At 34.1% G+C, this 17093-nt stretch overlaps 2 protein-coding genes across 4 annotated transcripts in view; both read right to left on the reverse strand.

The window, feature by feature from the left end:
- Positions 1–6237: 6237 nt before the first annotated feature.
- Positions 6238–15223, reverse strand: LOC126864111 (feline leukemia virus subgroup C receptor-related protein 2-like). The gene is made up of 7 exons (XM_050615089.1): positions 13430–15223; positions 12546–12777; positions 10910–11147; positions 10468–10679; positions 10216–10319; positions 9294–9404; positions 6238–8560 (listed from the first exon to the last, which is right to left on the reverse strand). Exons 1-7 carry the CDS (start codon positions 13639–13641, stop codon positions 8233–8235), a joined length of 1437 nt encoding a protein of 478 aa, XP_050471046.1. The 5' UTR covers positions 13642–15223; the 3' UTR covers positions 6238–8232.
- Positions 15224–15376: 153 nt separating this feature from the next.
- LOC126864106 (hemicentin-1) overlaps positions 15377–17093 on the reverse strand; it is a 434856-nt gene continuing 433139 nt past the window's right edge. For all 3 annotated transcript variants that reach the window (XM_050615075.1, XM_050615073.1, XM_050615076.1), the window contains one exon: positions 15377–17075. The gene's annotated coding sequence lies outside the window, so the exon portion shown is untranslated. The remainder of the gene's footprint in view (positions 17076–17093) is intronic.

The following is a 17093-nucleotide window of genomic DNA, read 5'->3' on the forward strand; positions in this document are numbered from 1 at the left end:
CGAAAGTAGAACTATATTCTGATTAATTCTCTCTAGTAGACGTTTGCGTCAGACTGAACAACTCGCATAGTAAATAAGTAGAAATTAATCTTGTTGCATTGCGATAGACATTATAGATGTCAGAAGAATTATGAAAATCAAAATTTAATATTCCAGTCATCCGTACCTTGTGTAGTTAACATTTTGGTATTTTTTTTTTTATTATCTTACGCAAACTGTTCCTAAATGAACAGAGTCTATGAAGAAGGATAAGGAAACGATGTAATTGTCGGTTGATTAAAACAAAATATAATAAATCACTTTAATTAAAAACACGGTTTACTTTACCGAATAAAAAAAGCTTACATCCCATTTAACTTAAAATCCAGTATAAAAAAGGAATAATAGTTTATATGCACCAACCTACGTTTACTACTACGATCGCCCAAAACAATATTCTTATCTCTAACCATTAGGAATAACACTTCCCATAGTCTACGATCTACACCTTGTTTTAATTTTATTATTACCTACGATGTTTCACAACTATCTAATCATTTGATATGAAAAAAGCAAGCGGAATATTAATGTATACATATAAGATAATAATTCCTCGAATGTGTTCTTGTTGTGATCTTGCGATCGGTTCGTCAGAGGAGTCAAATTGCAAATTGAGATATCCGCAGAAATCGACTTTAAAAGTGAACCACTTATTAGGACAGTAGCGTCATAATCGTCCAATAAAAAACTACAAAGTCACGCTATTTTTAATAACAACGTCAGAGTTCTGAAAAATTGTTCGTTGCCTCTTTAAATGGTGGAAAACGAATACTTTCATTGTTGAATGATCGAGTAACTAATTATTAACAATAATTTTCCATTTCAAATCTATTGCCGGACAAATGTACGCTTCTCAACAGTGTTACTCTATTGTACTATACAGCGAACCAACAACTCGTACATTCGTCATTCTCGTTATCGTAGAACAATCCACTGATAAGTTACAAACGATGCTACGTAATCATTCATTTGACCAATACGTGCCCAGGTAAGAAGGGGAATGTATTGTAGATGTAAACAGGTCGATTAAAGGCGAAGGAATTAGCGATGGCCAGAGCTGGATTCGTATCGAAATCTTCCTCCGGAATGGTAGAGGGCGTCGTTGGCTCTCTGGTTCGCGGGGTCGTTGTGGTTTTCATCGTCGTCGTGGTTGTTGTCGGCGGTACGGTGGTGGTAGTGGTGGTGGTGGTGGTGAAAATTGGGGGGTGGCTTGTCGAGTACGGAGGTTCATAGGCTGGTAATCCAGGGGGCCCGTAATACGCATGCAATCGATTGTTGGTGGGATTAAAGCGTTGACCATTAGGACGCCATCCCCTTGGTTTATATGGCGATAAATCTGACGTTGCTAGTCCGATACAGAGAAGCACGAGGGTCAGCTGGAAAATGGAAAAGCAATTAATGGCTTAGCTGTCGCGTGCTTTTCCTGCTGTCCTTTCGGTGGCCGCGTTCTGAAATACGGAACGAAGGAAACGTTACTGGCAGACGGCCATTGTTATCACCAAACGAGTTTGGAACGATGGTTTCGTTCGATCGTGATTGTCTAAATTGATTGGGGTGCCTCCAGTGTTCCATGATTAGGAGAAATAAAAGGTTGCAGAGTCGGTAGATAGTTTTTCCTGGCCTGCGCGGATGTTTTAATGTTTGCGAAAATATTGCATCGAGCAATAAGTTTGTCCTTCTTTCGCTGATGTATGTATTTTCATAACATTTTGCAGAATGATAGAGCTTTTTTTTGTGAAATGTTAAGGTATATGTATCTGGATTTGTTTAGCGAATATAAAATGTGACACGAATTTATTATTCGATTCAACGGTTTCGATTAGTTTGTTCGTAACTATAAAAGCGAGAATGGAAGTGTGTGATTTATTGTGATATTTTTTTATATTAGTATAATAGATATTCGTTGCTTATTGAAAAAATTAATTTTAGTTTTACTTTGCACTTTCCATTCCTCTCAATAATCGTTACGACTTGTTAAAGCTTTAAACTATTATTTTTTTAACGAACAGTGTAATGTAAATTAATTAGGTCCTCTTTTCTCAATGATCTTAATAAGACGTTTTTATCGAGTTCCACCGAGTTCATATTTTATATTTCAATTTATAGGTTTTATAAATTTATGTATTCATACATTCAGTTTTCGAATCGAAGAGTACTATTGATTTATGTATGCGTATATAAAACAGCATATTTCAGTTTGCTCATAAATAAAGATCATCTTGTCCGTAAAAACTTTTGTATTGCTGTTAAGGCAGAGATTTAATGTTACAGCGTAAAAACCGGTGTGTTCTGAGAATTATAAAAATATTCAGAAGATTACTCTCTTCTTATCAGAATTACGTACGTTCTATCGAAAGTATAAAATTTATTTATTTTTTTATATTATTTATACTCGATTTCGATCAATATAATCGAATTGGAAAATTCGTCAGGGAAAATCTAAACGATCGTACTCTTCCATTTCTTTGGATCGAAATAAACCCACTGTTATATTGATTTTATTCTTTCAAAAGAAAAGAGAAATATTTAGCTGAATTATAAAAAATATTACAAAAGTGTTACTTTACCACCTCATAAAAATCGCTTCGTTCAATTAATTTCCTTTACAACTTGATTGTTTCTGTATTCACATGACAACAGATTACGATTTCCTACGCTTTTCCATCCCAATAAAAGTAATAATTCCGAAATTATTAATCACTGTCGACGAATAGATGGCACAATGACAAAGCTATAAATTATAAAAAAGAACTTCAAAAATACGTATATGGTTAATCGATATGCAAATGTCAAGTCACCGCGTTGTTGTAAAGGATTAATGACGCGAAGTGTAAATACGCGATCGGCTCGAACGTTCAATGAGATCAAAGTACGATTAATGGTTAATCGTTCCTCGCGTGCATAATAAATCCATTGTCTCGTTACCGTTCTCCACATTATTGCTGGCCAAAAACACTGTTAACTCCACTTGGAAAATTTTGACTGGCTTTTGCCCGTGTCTTTCATCCGTCTTTATATGCGACCACACGTTTATGAGATGGCGTCCAAGTACCGTGAATACGAAACGATTTCATTGGTTATTGCTCACCGTTTCGTAACTATACGCCAGACCTATATTACGTGTCATGAATGGTCATTCATTCGTAAGAAGTATCACGATGGCTACATGACTTTCTTGCGATGCTTTTTGCCAATTTCTTGTAGATTTCAACGAATTTACTTAGTCGACGATGGGTGATAGATATGTGTTTTAAACAATGACGATATTAACATGTTATTAGAAAGTTATGATTCTGGAATATTCTTGGAAAATAGATTAGAATCTCTTTAATTCTACTTAAATCTCCCCTAATTTTTATCTTATTCCTTTATATTCCGTTTCATTTTATTTTTACTCTGTACACAAACTAAAAGAAAAAAGAAGGTATTTTACTATCTCTACGCGTTTAAACTCAAAATGCAGAGTTAATAAAAAAAAAAAAAAGAAAGAAATGCAAAGTAAATCAAATAGATTAAAATTAATCCTCGTATGCATAGTTTTAATGATAACGTTGTAAGCATACTTATAGAGCGGAGTTTCAAATCTATTACAATATAATGAAGTAATATGAAAGTACTACTAAATGATATGAAATTTAATATACTTGAACCTAACTAATTAGTATGCAAGCGTCATGATAAATAATAGTATGCAAATACTTCTTTTAGTCATACTCAAAAACATTCTGTGGAAAGCGTTCAAATATTCTCACGGGACACTGTGTAAATCTTTGGAAACCAACGTTCCTCTCCCATCATAGAACTATTATATTCACAGAACACACTGTTATTTGTAAAACGGTTATCGCTATTCTGTACGAAGTTTCGGTACGAAGCGTGAGTATCTCAGCGATAGGTAATTTCCTCCTTGGTCCAGCCGGGATCGATTTAAAACGCACCGGCGAAAGCAGCCGTTGTAGTACATAATTTTGTCACGGCTTACGTGAGCGGTACACGTGCTCGGAATGCGGGATCCATTATGAATTCGCAAGATCAGGTCGGACGTCGTCCCGGTGCTCTTACGCGTACGAATTCGATCGGACTCGCCGCTCGAAAAACGTGGCATGCAAGTTAATTATCGGATTGACAGTGAAGCTCACCCGATTCCGATCTGGATTCCGGCTGCGGATCGCTTAGAACCTGCCGGCTGCCCGATGCCTGCGAAGAATCCTGTGTGCAACATCCAGAGAATAAGTTCGACTTTTCTATAGTAGCCAGACAGCAGGGTTTTCGCTAGCGTTCCGGTAATTCTTTCCAGTTAACTAGTCTCGAGGCTAGCGAGTCGCTTGCAGAACTGACGGATTTATTTTCTACTCTCTCTGGCTTTATATTTCTCGTATGTTTCGTATTTTTCGTGCGTTTTACCAAAGGATTTTGGAATATTTTTGTTAGGTCGATCGGGCAATTTTCGATAAGATTTTTTCTCGAGTTTCTCATCTTCCTTTCATTTCGCGACCAAGTACATTTCGATAAACTGCTCGCCAGTGGAAGAATTAAACATCAACAAATGAAAAGTAAAAATCACGTTCTAGTAGAAAGTAAATTTTTATCGTACACCTCGAAGAGATCTAGATATACGATGGTGGTTATTAGCCATGTTACGTGGAAGCAAATGAACGAGCCAATATTCACGAGCTGCTTCGTAGACTAGGATAGAATATTTATACGAAATTTTCCATTTATCTTCGTTGACGAAGCGCCGTGCTCAAATGAATTAAATGGAATCTATCGATCTACCTTCCAATCGCGTCCACTCGAGTCCATTTGTGGTGACCTGTCGTTTCCGCTTTTCATTCTCGCCCGTTATCGATAATCCATAAGTCCCTTTGTGATAATCGCAATCTCGACGGATACGGCGGAGGCCCGACTCTCCTATTTGAACGCGTTTGTGCTGTCAATAGATCAATATCTTTTTCAGCGGATGTGTTTGACATCGGCTGCCGTCTGCTTAGAAGAGAGCGAAAGACTTTACGACCTCTTCCTATAATATCCGATCATTTCGGAAAATTGTGTCTAATTGTCGAGACATAAAAAAATCAACATCGAGGATCAAACTTTTATAACGAACGATTAACAATTTTTTAACCCGTTAACAGGTTACCTTTGATAATTATTTAATATGATAGTGTCAGTTTCAGTACCGTGGATCTTGGCACATTAAACCGAACCAACATCTTAAATTTAACCTGCACCTTAAAGTTAACTGGATTGCGCACTTTTATTCGTTTACGGGAAATTTCAATGTATGAAAACGTAGAGAATGAACGTAACATACAAAATATGCAAGGCAAAGTATCCTATAAGTATCCTATAAGCTTTCATTCCAATTGTGAAACTATTTTTATTTTGTTCCGTCAGTTCTGTAAAAATGGAAGTTTTATTAATTTCCATGCGTTTGCTTTTATAGTATTTACATGAATCTGTTCGCGAATTTCCCTAGATTTATTAATGTTAATTCATGGGCGGTATATCGAAAAGTCGTGAAATTCAGTGCTATAATTAATTACTTTCATCAGCAGTTTAATTAAAAGGGAACCATATGTTACGTTAATGTGGAACAGTAAAAAGATATTTAAGGTACAACTTGTATTATTTATCACAATGTTCGTTACGTTAGGTTAGTCTTTTCGAATAGATTCGCAGAAAAAGTGTATGCAGGTTCTACTTCATTATACTAACGACGATATTTTATCTGCGTCGAATTAAATGGGAATGTTTCCTGTTTGAATGTTGCAACGATGATCTCAGTTTCCCTGTATGGAATTTTGCAATATTCACCTTTCGTCATTTTAACGAACACCGAAACTCGATTCCAACAGAATGTTGTTTCACCATCGTAATTAGAATTTATACAGAATGACGATCCGTTTATAGAAACTAATTTCGAAATCGTTGTTCGTCGTTTAAATAAATAAACCATAGTCACGTATCAAATATATCTCGATAAATTCTTCAAGTGAAATTTAAGTGTTTTCCATTTTCTATCGGAGGATAGCTCAATACGCTGTTAATCAGTTTTGTGTTATTAAATTGTCTTTTCATTTGGTTTTCGGATTAAATATACGTTTTTGTTACTGTTTTAAATATTTCAAAGATATCGATCGCCGTAATATTAGTACGAAATTTCGTCGATCTTCATAGAAGCCTATGAAACGCAATTGCGTACAACTGTAGTCGCTAACGATCCTCAGAGGTGGATTCAACTCCAAATAAATAAATTGAAAAAGAAGGAATATACTGTACTTGCAAGTTAAATATTTATTTATTCAATAATAAGTAAGTAAATATTCGTGAAAAATCTTATACATTTACTCGAAGGTAAATTGCATGGTATCGGTCGTAAAAATATTTTCGGAACGATAATATTGATTCGCGATAGAAGATGTCCTTCTTTTCTCGCTGGATCTCGATAATTCTTCGCGCGGCCATAGTAAAAATAAACGAAGAATGAATAATGTCTAGCCCGAGCGTCAAGATGAAATCTACGTAACGTTCTGCGCCCGACAGATAGAAGTGCCAGTTTGATCGAAAGCGCAAAATATAATACTCCGCATTGGGTACTTTTGTTCTCTGATCGAGTATATCAAGTATTCTGGTCGAGTAACAAGTGGTGCACGCGTCATGTCACTTGTCAGACGCAGTGCACACTACACACTCAGGCCTGGTCCCTGGTGCCTTTTACCTGAAAACAAGAATGAATATTCCTTGTCGATAAAAGTCCAGCCTCTTCGTACCTGTCTCTTCGCCAATCCATTCGTTTTCTTCCTTCGTATCGAGAAATTTCTTCTTTAAATTTCCACTTTTCTAATCCGTTGGTTGTTTGTTATTTATTATATTACTTGTTATTTACTCCGGAAAGTGTTTTGTGAACGATGCAGACTTTATCAGCGTATGATATATGTTTCCCCTGTGAGAATGGCTTATTCTATGTATTTTAGTTTATTATTTTCATAGAAGAATGATTGCAAAACAATATTTTATTCTGTGATTTTTAGCAACGTTCGCGGTTATCCTTTGGTTCGAACAGTTGGGTTGATAAATAAACGATAAACAGTAATACACGCAAATCTAATTAATACATTCAATGAAAATTCTAAATAGGAAGTGGATATAGCTGAGATTATTCGATACTTTTTCTATTTTTTCGTCCAGTTTATTCTAGAAGTTTTTCAATAGTACATATTAATATCGAACGACCTGGATTCATTCTTTTGTATTTTTATTTTTATTCTAAAAAGTCTGCTTTAATGAACTCGCTCGATATTGAACATATGTTTTTAAATGCACGTAATAGGATAAACAGGAATAAAGTTGTACGATTTAAACAATTTCTATCATACAATTAAAGTTTGCCAAAACAAGGAAGCATCCTAATCTTAAAGACATTCGCGCGGCAATGTAAATCCGCGGCGATGTAAATTTAAATTGAAAAATGTTTAGCGTTCTTCGGCAGACCAGCAGACGTTTATTAAATTTCAGTCCACTGCAAACGCTGTCTGCAGAAGATTAAACAATTTCATTTCTAGCACCGAGCGTCTTTTTGCGACGATTCACGGATCAATTAGAACGGATTCTCGTAGTATTTTTTTTAATCGTAGGTTTATCGTGTTTGTATTTCCTCCGATGAATATGGAGTATGGAATTAAAATTGAATTCAGAATATAAATCGAACAAATATTTGTGTTATCAGACCGCTCCGTTGTTTTTTATTATCAGGATCAATAATAAATTACTTTATAGTACAAATTATTTTAAATTAATATTCTATACACCCTAAATTTTGTTTATAATCGGAAGTTTATTTCGATACACGAATTAAATTAGATTAAGACCATCTACTACTGTAGTACATTCGTTCGTGTTTATTATTATTTATTTGAATTTTTATCTTCTTACTCACTGCTGCTTTCTTTCGATACAGTCACTTATAATTGCTAATTATAGTTTATTATCTTATCTCCTCTTCAAATTTCCGTACAATCACGCATTAATTCACAAAACATATCTCACTCGAGCATCTCTTGACACGTCTACGTCTCGGTGTTGTCTGTATATAGAAACGTAGGAAAACAGAACTATACATATTACACGAGAATAATCCAGGAAAGGATTAAATGTAAATTTACGTCGATATTAGAAATCATTACGATCCAATTATTGTTTCTCGCGTCCATTGCACTCGTTGTTTTTCTCACTTTGTTTAACTCCTACGTAATGCACGCCCTTTCTGGCATCCTGACGCCTTTGCACGTCCTTCGTCAACACGGTCATGATGAAACCGACGAGCAGCGCCGTACAAAGTCCCACGTGCACCGGAATATCCCCGTATACTTCCAGCAATCGGCCCATTATCAGAATGAGAACAATTCCGTAAACGTTATTAGCCACGTTCAAAATTCCCGCCGTTATCTCCTCGGACTCTGGGTACGTGTATTCCGCGCACATTTCGTATCCTAAGGCTACGTAACCGACTAGGAAGTACCTACAGAAAGTAGGTAATTGCACTTTAGAGTTGCACTAGAATCAATTTCGAGTGAATGAGTTGCACGGTGAATCGTGGAAGAAAATTTCGATGACGATCACTGTCACAATTTATGGTAATGCCGTAAAAGCCATAGTTCAAGTAAAGAAAGTGTGAAAAAGAATTTGATATTCCTGTCGTATATTTCGATGATGATCAGACAGATGACTGACGTATTCTGATTTTTACTCAATTCTGTCGTTATAGTCGATTTTTAATAAAAAAAAAAGAAATAGAGAAAGGTGAAAGAAAATTTGAACGATGGTCGGTGCTACGAATTTTGACGCGGTAACAACGATTCAGGAGTTATGGCAAAGTATGACAAAATTTTTCATTTCTGACAGACGTGAGATAATTTTTTGATAATCAGAGGGACGACATTTTATAACATCCTAGCATATTTTAATTCGAATTTATTTATTTTGCAAGTTGAGAAGCTTCAATACGATAAGCAAGAAACCGGTAATATCCTCCTGTAGTTAAATAAATCGAACGAGGTTGAACTATGCTTCATTTCATCGATTACGAGATAACTGAAAGATCGAAGGAACTTTGTATTTTTGCGTAAAGTAATTAACAAGGTAATTAACGACGCGATTAACGACGTAGTTTTCTATAGGTATTTGAACATGAAGTTGTTAATTGAAATGATCTGATGTTAATAAAACGTGGTGTGTGCACGTGTATACAGTACCCGAGAAAAATAGCCGATAGGTATACCATCCATTTCATTTCGAGCCACATGAACGTAGAAAAGAATAGCTGTCCACACAGTGCGAGAAAATACACGATTACGGTTGTTTCCCTGAAAGTACATATGTCCAGTTTTGTTATAAAATATTAAAAAAAGAGAGACACGCGTTGGCGAGGTACATGTTAAAAAATATGAACACCGACAGAAACGTACGATATATCAGGAATTTGATTTAACACTGTCCAGGTTGATCCATTTTTCACAAAATGAATACATTTAGAGTACTATGTTGGATTTAGAAATAGCGAATTCTGTTGGATACACATATACACACGCATTCAGGCACACTTATATTCTTCTATATGATACGCAGAATATTTTTTATATCTCGAAAAAAATCGTTTATAATCCGATATTGTATCTTGGCGATAGAGTTTCAATTAAGATAAATTATAGAAAATGCCATTGGATTAAAAAATTAAACGATCTCGAAGAATTTTCTTTGCTTTTATCGTTTTGTCTTTCAATGATCTTTCAGTTTATTATCTGAAATTTAACTTACTGGCATACTAATTTTTTCACGCTTACACGCTCCTGTGCATATTATCTTTTCCGAAAGAAAATTGCTATTTCTCGTTCTTAATAATCGATAACGAAATTCTCGCCAACAATCAAAATGTACTCAATCACGAAAGTGTTAGAGCTTGAACTGTTGAATTACTAAAAACTGAATTATAGCAGATGAGTTAAATGAAAAAGATGGATCATCTGACACGGTAATTTCTGTTTGCTAATAAGCGTCAAAGATAGAAACAATAGAATAAAATTCATGCAAAAGAAAATAGAGCTGCGAAGATAGAGGGAGAATTTACGTGATAATCTTCGAAAGATAGACGAAGAAATTTGAATAAAATTTTCTTACTTGTATTTATGTGTCTTATCGAGAATCACTCCAAAAGTGACAGCACCTATCATTCCTGTAATGATCATGGCCAAACCGATTTTACCCGCGTCTTCCTCACCGTGCTGCAAAATGTTCAACGTTTCATAATTAGACCTGTATAATCGACGTGTGTAACGTGAGCATATTCAGGTTCTCCCTAGAATTCGAATTTCCTGAAATCGAAAAATTAGAAATATCTATGGGAAATAATTTCTTTGTTGATCAGCTCACCTCGAAGTGTGCAAGATATATTTGATTTAGTAACGTTCCTACGACGTTCAACACACCGATGCTCAAACCGTACGAATTGCAGAGAATCAAGTAACTTTTGTTTCTGAACAATCTCTTAATGGGTTGCATAATATTTTCTTCAAGTTCCATTCGATTTAACTTTTGTAGAGCCCGTGTTTTGCTCGGCGGTAATTTTGGATCGTCCTCGAATACTGTATGAAGTAATATTTTTTTTTAGATATCAGATGTTCCAGACTGAACAATATAATATTTAGTAATTAAATTGTTAAATATAATTTTCGATTTTTTGCAATTTTCCTTTGTGTATATTACTTTCAACAATTTTTTCTGATTTAAAAAAAATTCTTTAATTCACGATATACTTAGGAATTGTTACTAAATTTTATTAATGTTCATTGAAAAGTGACAAGAAATTGCTTACACGTTATAACTAATATGAACGCAATCGTCATGATGATAGCTACGGTCCAGAAAAGGTGCGACAAGCTCGTGCCAATATCGTCGAGATTTTCATGATTCTTCACGATTATCGGTGTAATTAAGAAACTTAAGGCTATCCCCATCTGGGTACCAAAAATGCTTAATGACGTAGCTGTGGAAAGTTCATTGGCGGCAAACCATTGCGCTGCCAGACGTCCAGGTAATGTTAGAATTATCGTCTGATACGAAAAAAATGCGATATAAAATTATATTATATATTATTAAAGTACTACAAATTTTTAAGTTGTAGTTGAAAAATATTCAATTGTCAGATGTAGTTGTTACGTTGTATTCTATATTTTATATGGATTATTGTGAAATACTGTTATTTGTTTATTATATTTTTGTAAAAGAATCATTTCCCAGAAAACATTTTAAATTGTTAAAAGTAATTTTAATAATTATTTAAGTTTCATTTGAAAAACTGTTATTTCAGTAATATAATACGGGCCAGCAAAGTTTTAAAAGTCATAATTACAGCATAGACACACAGACAAAAATTCTTACGATACTTTTATAAACAAGTTTTGTTCTGTTCAAAATGATAAAATTGTAAGTTGTATTCTTCCATAGAATTTCGAAACTCGAACTGGATTTTCCTTTTCCATTTTGTTTTTTTTTTTTTTTTTTTTTTTTTGAACGAGAACAAGATTTCTGTAGACATTGAAATTACAATGTATTCCGAAACAGAAGTTACAAATTACAAAGGTTTCATTAAGCTTGAAATGCAGTCACTGAACGAGCATAAATCTTTCTACGAGATAGTGTTTCGGGGTTAAGGCCTGGTACATAAAGTTCGACTAGACTTGTAATGCCTTGCATTAGCAAAAATTTATGACACGTTTTCAGAATTTGCTTCACGTACCTGAGTTTATAACTCACGCGATTTTCACAAACGCAACGTCGTCAAATTTGTAAATATAATCTTCCGACAATGTGAAAACCTGTTTTTAATTATTTTGGTCGAAAATTACAGGTGTAGACAGATTATAGTGTGTGCGAAATAATAATAATTGCCGTAAGTATAATCGATCGCGTTCCAAGTTGTGTACTATGCCCGTTGATTAGGATTGATTTATTGCATCGCTTATTTTGTTTTATACAACTTTTAACTGGATCAGTCTGACACGAACCGTACCATACTACTTACAGCGACGCGTGAGCAAAGTTCTTAGCTTCGAACCTTTCGAATTCGAGGACGGCTTGAAAACATATTTTTGCAAACAAATTCAATATTAATAAATTTCTCATTGCTTTTATCAATCTTTATTGATTTTTATTTACTTGAAAAATTGAAAAATTCAATTCAGTTTCATAGTAGCAAACATTTAAATTCTGAATTGTGGCATCAATGAATTGGAATATTTTTGAAGTATCTCGTTTTATTTAGCGTTCTATATTTTACACAATGATTTATCTCCTATAAAGTATAGAATACTAAATAACACCGCCAATATTTTAAAATTAAGTATTTCAATCCACATTTTTATGAGCCTATTTTTATTCGTTGGCATGTCGATCGAGAATTAAATTACCATTAATGGAGACAAATAAAAAACGAGGAATTGATTTCTAACCTGTGTAGAAGCAACTAGAGACTGTCCAATGAAGGTGACGTAAAATCTGTCAGGACTGACGGACAAAACTTTGATCCACGAACCAAGACAGGTAGCACCGCAGCCTATAATGTTAGTCCATCTAAATCCGACTCGATCCACCATATATGTAGCAGGAAAAATGAAAATCACGTAATAGCCCATGAACGTCATTGCTGTCCAATCGACAGTCAATGAAGAAACGCCATAGTACCTGAGAAACGTGTTTATTCAAATGTCTAATATTCCTTCTCACGAGTATTACTTGTAATTATAGTTCATTGAATTCTAAAAAATTTTCAATTTTTCTCTTATTATATATTACTTATAATTCAATGAGTTTTTTAAAAATTCAACCGAAAAGTAATTTAAAATTATTATTATACCGATGATTTCAGAATGTAAATTCAACGATGATTCACAGATATTTTCACATGTTTTGGAATAATCAACGCAATTGTCGGAATTAATGTTATCTTTGTCTTCTGATTCGCAAAAAACAAGAAGTCATTCCACCGTGTTTGTATTTATATTTCTCGTATGTGGTCTGTTTGCATTTTTTGAGATTTTCAAATAAACAAGATTTGAGGCATTTACAAAATTGATTATCACTGTCTTTGAACGTACGTGTTGCTCGAAAAATTAGCAGCATTTATCAATAAATATCTCAATAAATGCTAATACAATATTTCAACGAGTAAATATATATTTCTGAGTGAATCTATTTATTCATATAAGTATTATTCGATATATCGAACATTATTACCAAACAAAGATTACCAGTAATGAAACAATTTACGGTATAAAATAACTAGTCACGTACAAATTGTCATAATTCGATTCCTGAATAACACAAGTTCAAATACCTGCTAACTATGTTGCTGATTATAGAATATTGAATCCACTGAAAGTTGCTCATTCCCGTGTACAGAATAAACAAACCCAACATCAGCCATCGTCTCTTGTACACTTTCGTTTCCAGTGGATTACTGTTGTGCTTTTCATTGCCATTTACTACCTTCACCAAATTATTCACGCACAATACTTCGTTCAGATCCTTTTCCTCTGTCATCCTCATATTATTCCTTCGACAATATTCCAATTTTCTTTCTAATTTAATCGAAACAACAGCTTATGCGACGACCCAACACCCGAACAAAATCTTCAACAACAAAATTCCGAATACTTTAACAAGGTGACTCTATCCGTTAAAATTGTTCCATATTCGTCTTCTGTAAATTTTTCTCCTGCAAATTCGCTTCACGACCAATACCTTCTATCCTCGTCAGTTGCGAAACCTATGGAACTTCGATTTTCTCCTTGCCATTAGCGAGGAACGTGCACTCTCTGTTTACGTTCGACGATCCTCCCTGGCCGATTCTTCTTTCTCAAACGAAGTTAGGAATTTAGTTAGAAAGTTAGTTAGGTTGCTGATCGCGCCAACTCTCCTTCTCTTCGACACTTGACAAACGAATTCTCTATACTGAAGGAATTCTCTGAACTCAAAACGATCATGTATCCCGCGTGATCGTCTTCATCGCGATCACGGACGAATTCCGTCTACAAAATGCCATTGCTTGACGTTTTATCTCGACTCACGATTAAACAATCGTATTTGCCACCAAGCTACCTTCCGTATTCGCTGTTATCGTGATTTTTATCGCGTTTGTTAGGTCTTAGGCCACCGTCGAATCTAATTGATCCTTTCTTTCGTTAGTGTTTTTCCATCTTGATCTAATCTCGATCTCTTATCCATCGTTGTCAATTTTTTTCTTTCCTATCTCTGTTAAATAACGTTTGTTGTAATCTTTAATCTCGATGAAAAAGCAGATTTTTCGTAAATCTTTGGAAGCTGTAACCGCAGCCAGGTTTCACAAGGTACACGACAAAGAATTAAGATACTTTTATGACTTCTATCAGGCGCATGATTTCGAAAGTAAACAGTTGATAGAATGCATAGTAATCTCGGTATTCGTGTTGAACGGCGAGATGTTTGTGAGGAGAAAACCTCTGGCGCCGTTCTGTAGTCTTTAGGGTTTAGTCAATGTTGCAATTTACAAGTATAAGCGACTATAGTCTTCCTGCTGCGACGCCAAATGGGAATAGGGCGTCTCTATGAATCAATTCAACGTCTCCTTTTCGAATAATTCCTAAAGATATTACGTTCGTAGGTATATTTCTTTCGTTTAAAGATTCCTTTGAAATAAATCTTCAAATAATTAACGAAAAAAGTATCAATTGTGATCAATCGTAAGATATACATTTGGTAAATATAACTTTGGTAAGAGAGAGATCGCTGAATTTCTTTTCTCTGTTTCTTTCTTTTTTAGTTTAAGTTTTATTCGTAGTTTCTTTCGAAACTGAAAAAGCTTAGTGACGTTTGGAATTTAAATTAAATAGTCGTATTTGTATTAACTAAATAGATATAGAATCTTATTGTAATTTTTATTAGGAGATATAGAACTTAACTTAAGAATTATATTCTTTTTTCTAAATTAAAAGTTTGAAAATTAATCTCGTTACGTTTTTTCTATTAATTGTATCCACATTTCTAATTGGTATTATATATAGAATTCCTGATACGCGTTATCTAACTTACTCATACTTATCGTCGATATCTAATTTAGGCTTTTGTTTTGTGTTTCATCATTATCTTCAAACCTTGAGGAAACTCATTCAGAAGTATAATAAATAATAACAAAATGCTAATTATATACTGTTCCGTGTAATTCAAAGTATTTTTAATTTAATTTTCGTTGGAAAATATAGAATATTTGAACGTTCGATCGTAACATAAGTAAAGAAATATCGTGTAATGAATATAACAGAAGTTTATTAGATATTACATTTTAACAATAAAGATAATGCAAATCTGAGGCTCTCTGAGTTACATAAGTTCATAATTTATTACAAAATTAAACATCTCCGACACAATTCTCTTCATAAACTCCGTGACACTCTTAAATGCATTAACATCAATGGTAACATTAAAAAACGTCGGAAAAACTATGACTGACTGAGTGGTGCACCCGGAAATTTTCTTCCATTTGTAAAAATATGTGACAATCGAGTATGGTACAGTACCAAAATTTCGTCCTGCAATTAGGTGAATCTTCCATAGGCGATTTATTGCCAAACAAACGCTTCGTTTGAGAAAATATTCGAATAATTATCAACGATTATTAAAAACGATTAAACGCTGGAAATTGTTACGGCGTTGAGTCTCGTAAGTAATAAATCAAAGAAATTATAACGATATAAATTTCCTATCTTATTAAACAATCGTTTTCGTATAATATCCTTATACGGGGAAATCTTTACAAAACAAAGTAAAACAAGTATTTCTATTTTTATCAGACTTCTAATAACGTTACGTTATTCTATTTATAATACTCTTTATAATATTTCAAATAAAGATCTTTTACTCTCATCTTTGCAATAATGTGAGTTCAATTTAATCTCGTTCGATCATACCGAAATCAAAATTTTCTTCAATTTATTATTTACTGTCGACATAAAACCACGAATGATGCACCTTCTTTCGCATAATCCATTAACAGCATTACAATCTCGCGTTTCGTTTGATTCTCTCTCGATTATTTACATAACTAACCGACTCAACAGTTCGCCATTAAGTCTCTAACTAATGTTTTACAAAAAAATATACTATCCACTGTAAGTATCGGTTTCACCTCTTTCATTGCACGCAAGAACACGGTATAATGAATACCAAACGAATCAGGCACGCAATGTCGGTACTTTACCACACCGTGACGCGGATACCTTACATTATACGCAACGTCATTTTCTTTTCTTTCTTTTTTTGTTTTTAAATCCTTGTCTCCCGAGAATCAGACGCACACACACGTGTCCCGGTTTGAAATCCTCGAAAAATCATCTGTCTCTCATTTGAAACGAGTCCTCGAAAATATATTACAAATGACGGATCGTTATCGTTACGAAGTTGAAAGAACAATTATCTTTATTTCTTTATTTCGTACGGATTAATATTAAAGTGTCTCGTTTTTATATTTATATTTATATTTGCATTTATATTTATATTTATATCTATACACATAGTCTAACGATTACTCGTATTGTATACAATTTATTGTTTAATAATTACTATGTAACGTTTTGGGACCGTAATCCGGTACAATTGATATTTAACGTGTTAACGTACTGTATACATTATGTATTACAAACTATTCAATTCACCGAGCAACAGTTCACACAGGGCGACTCTTTGAATGTAAAAACACGTGGAAAAGATTACTTTTTAATTACGTTTTCTTACTTCCTCCCTTTCTTCTATTTTTCTCTTTTTCTTTTTTCTTTGCTTTTGCTTGTTTTATTACAATGTTCTCGTTGAACACGCGAGCTACGTTCGCGATATCGCGTTATCTTTGACTAGCTAGCGTTCTTTTACGGTAGCTCGTATATTCTCATCCTAAATCGACCATCCTGACGAATATAGGTTCTTCTTGGTCGAGAACTCAACTTTCGTTCGAACTTCACACACACACACGC

Source organism: Bombus huntii, chromosome 3, assembly GCF_024542735.1.
Source record: "Bombus huntii isolate Logan2020A chromosome 3, iyBomHunt1.1, whole genome shotgun sequence".
NCBI classification, from domain to species: domain Eukaryota; kingdom Metazoa; phylum Arthropoda; class Insecta; order Hymenoptera; family Apidae; genus Bombus; species Bombus huntii.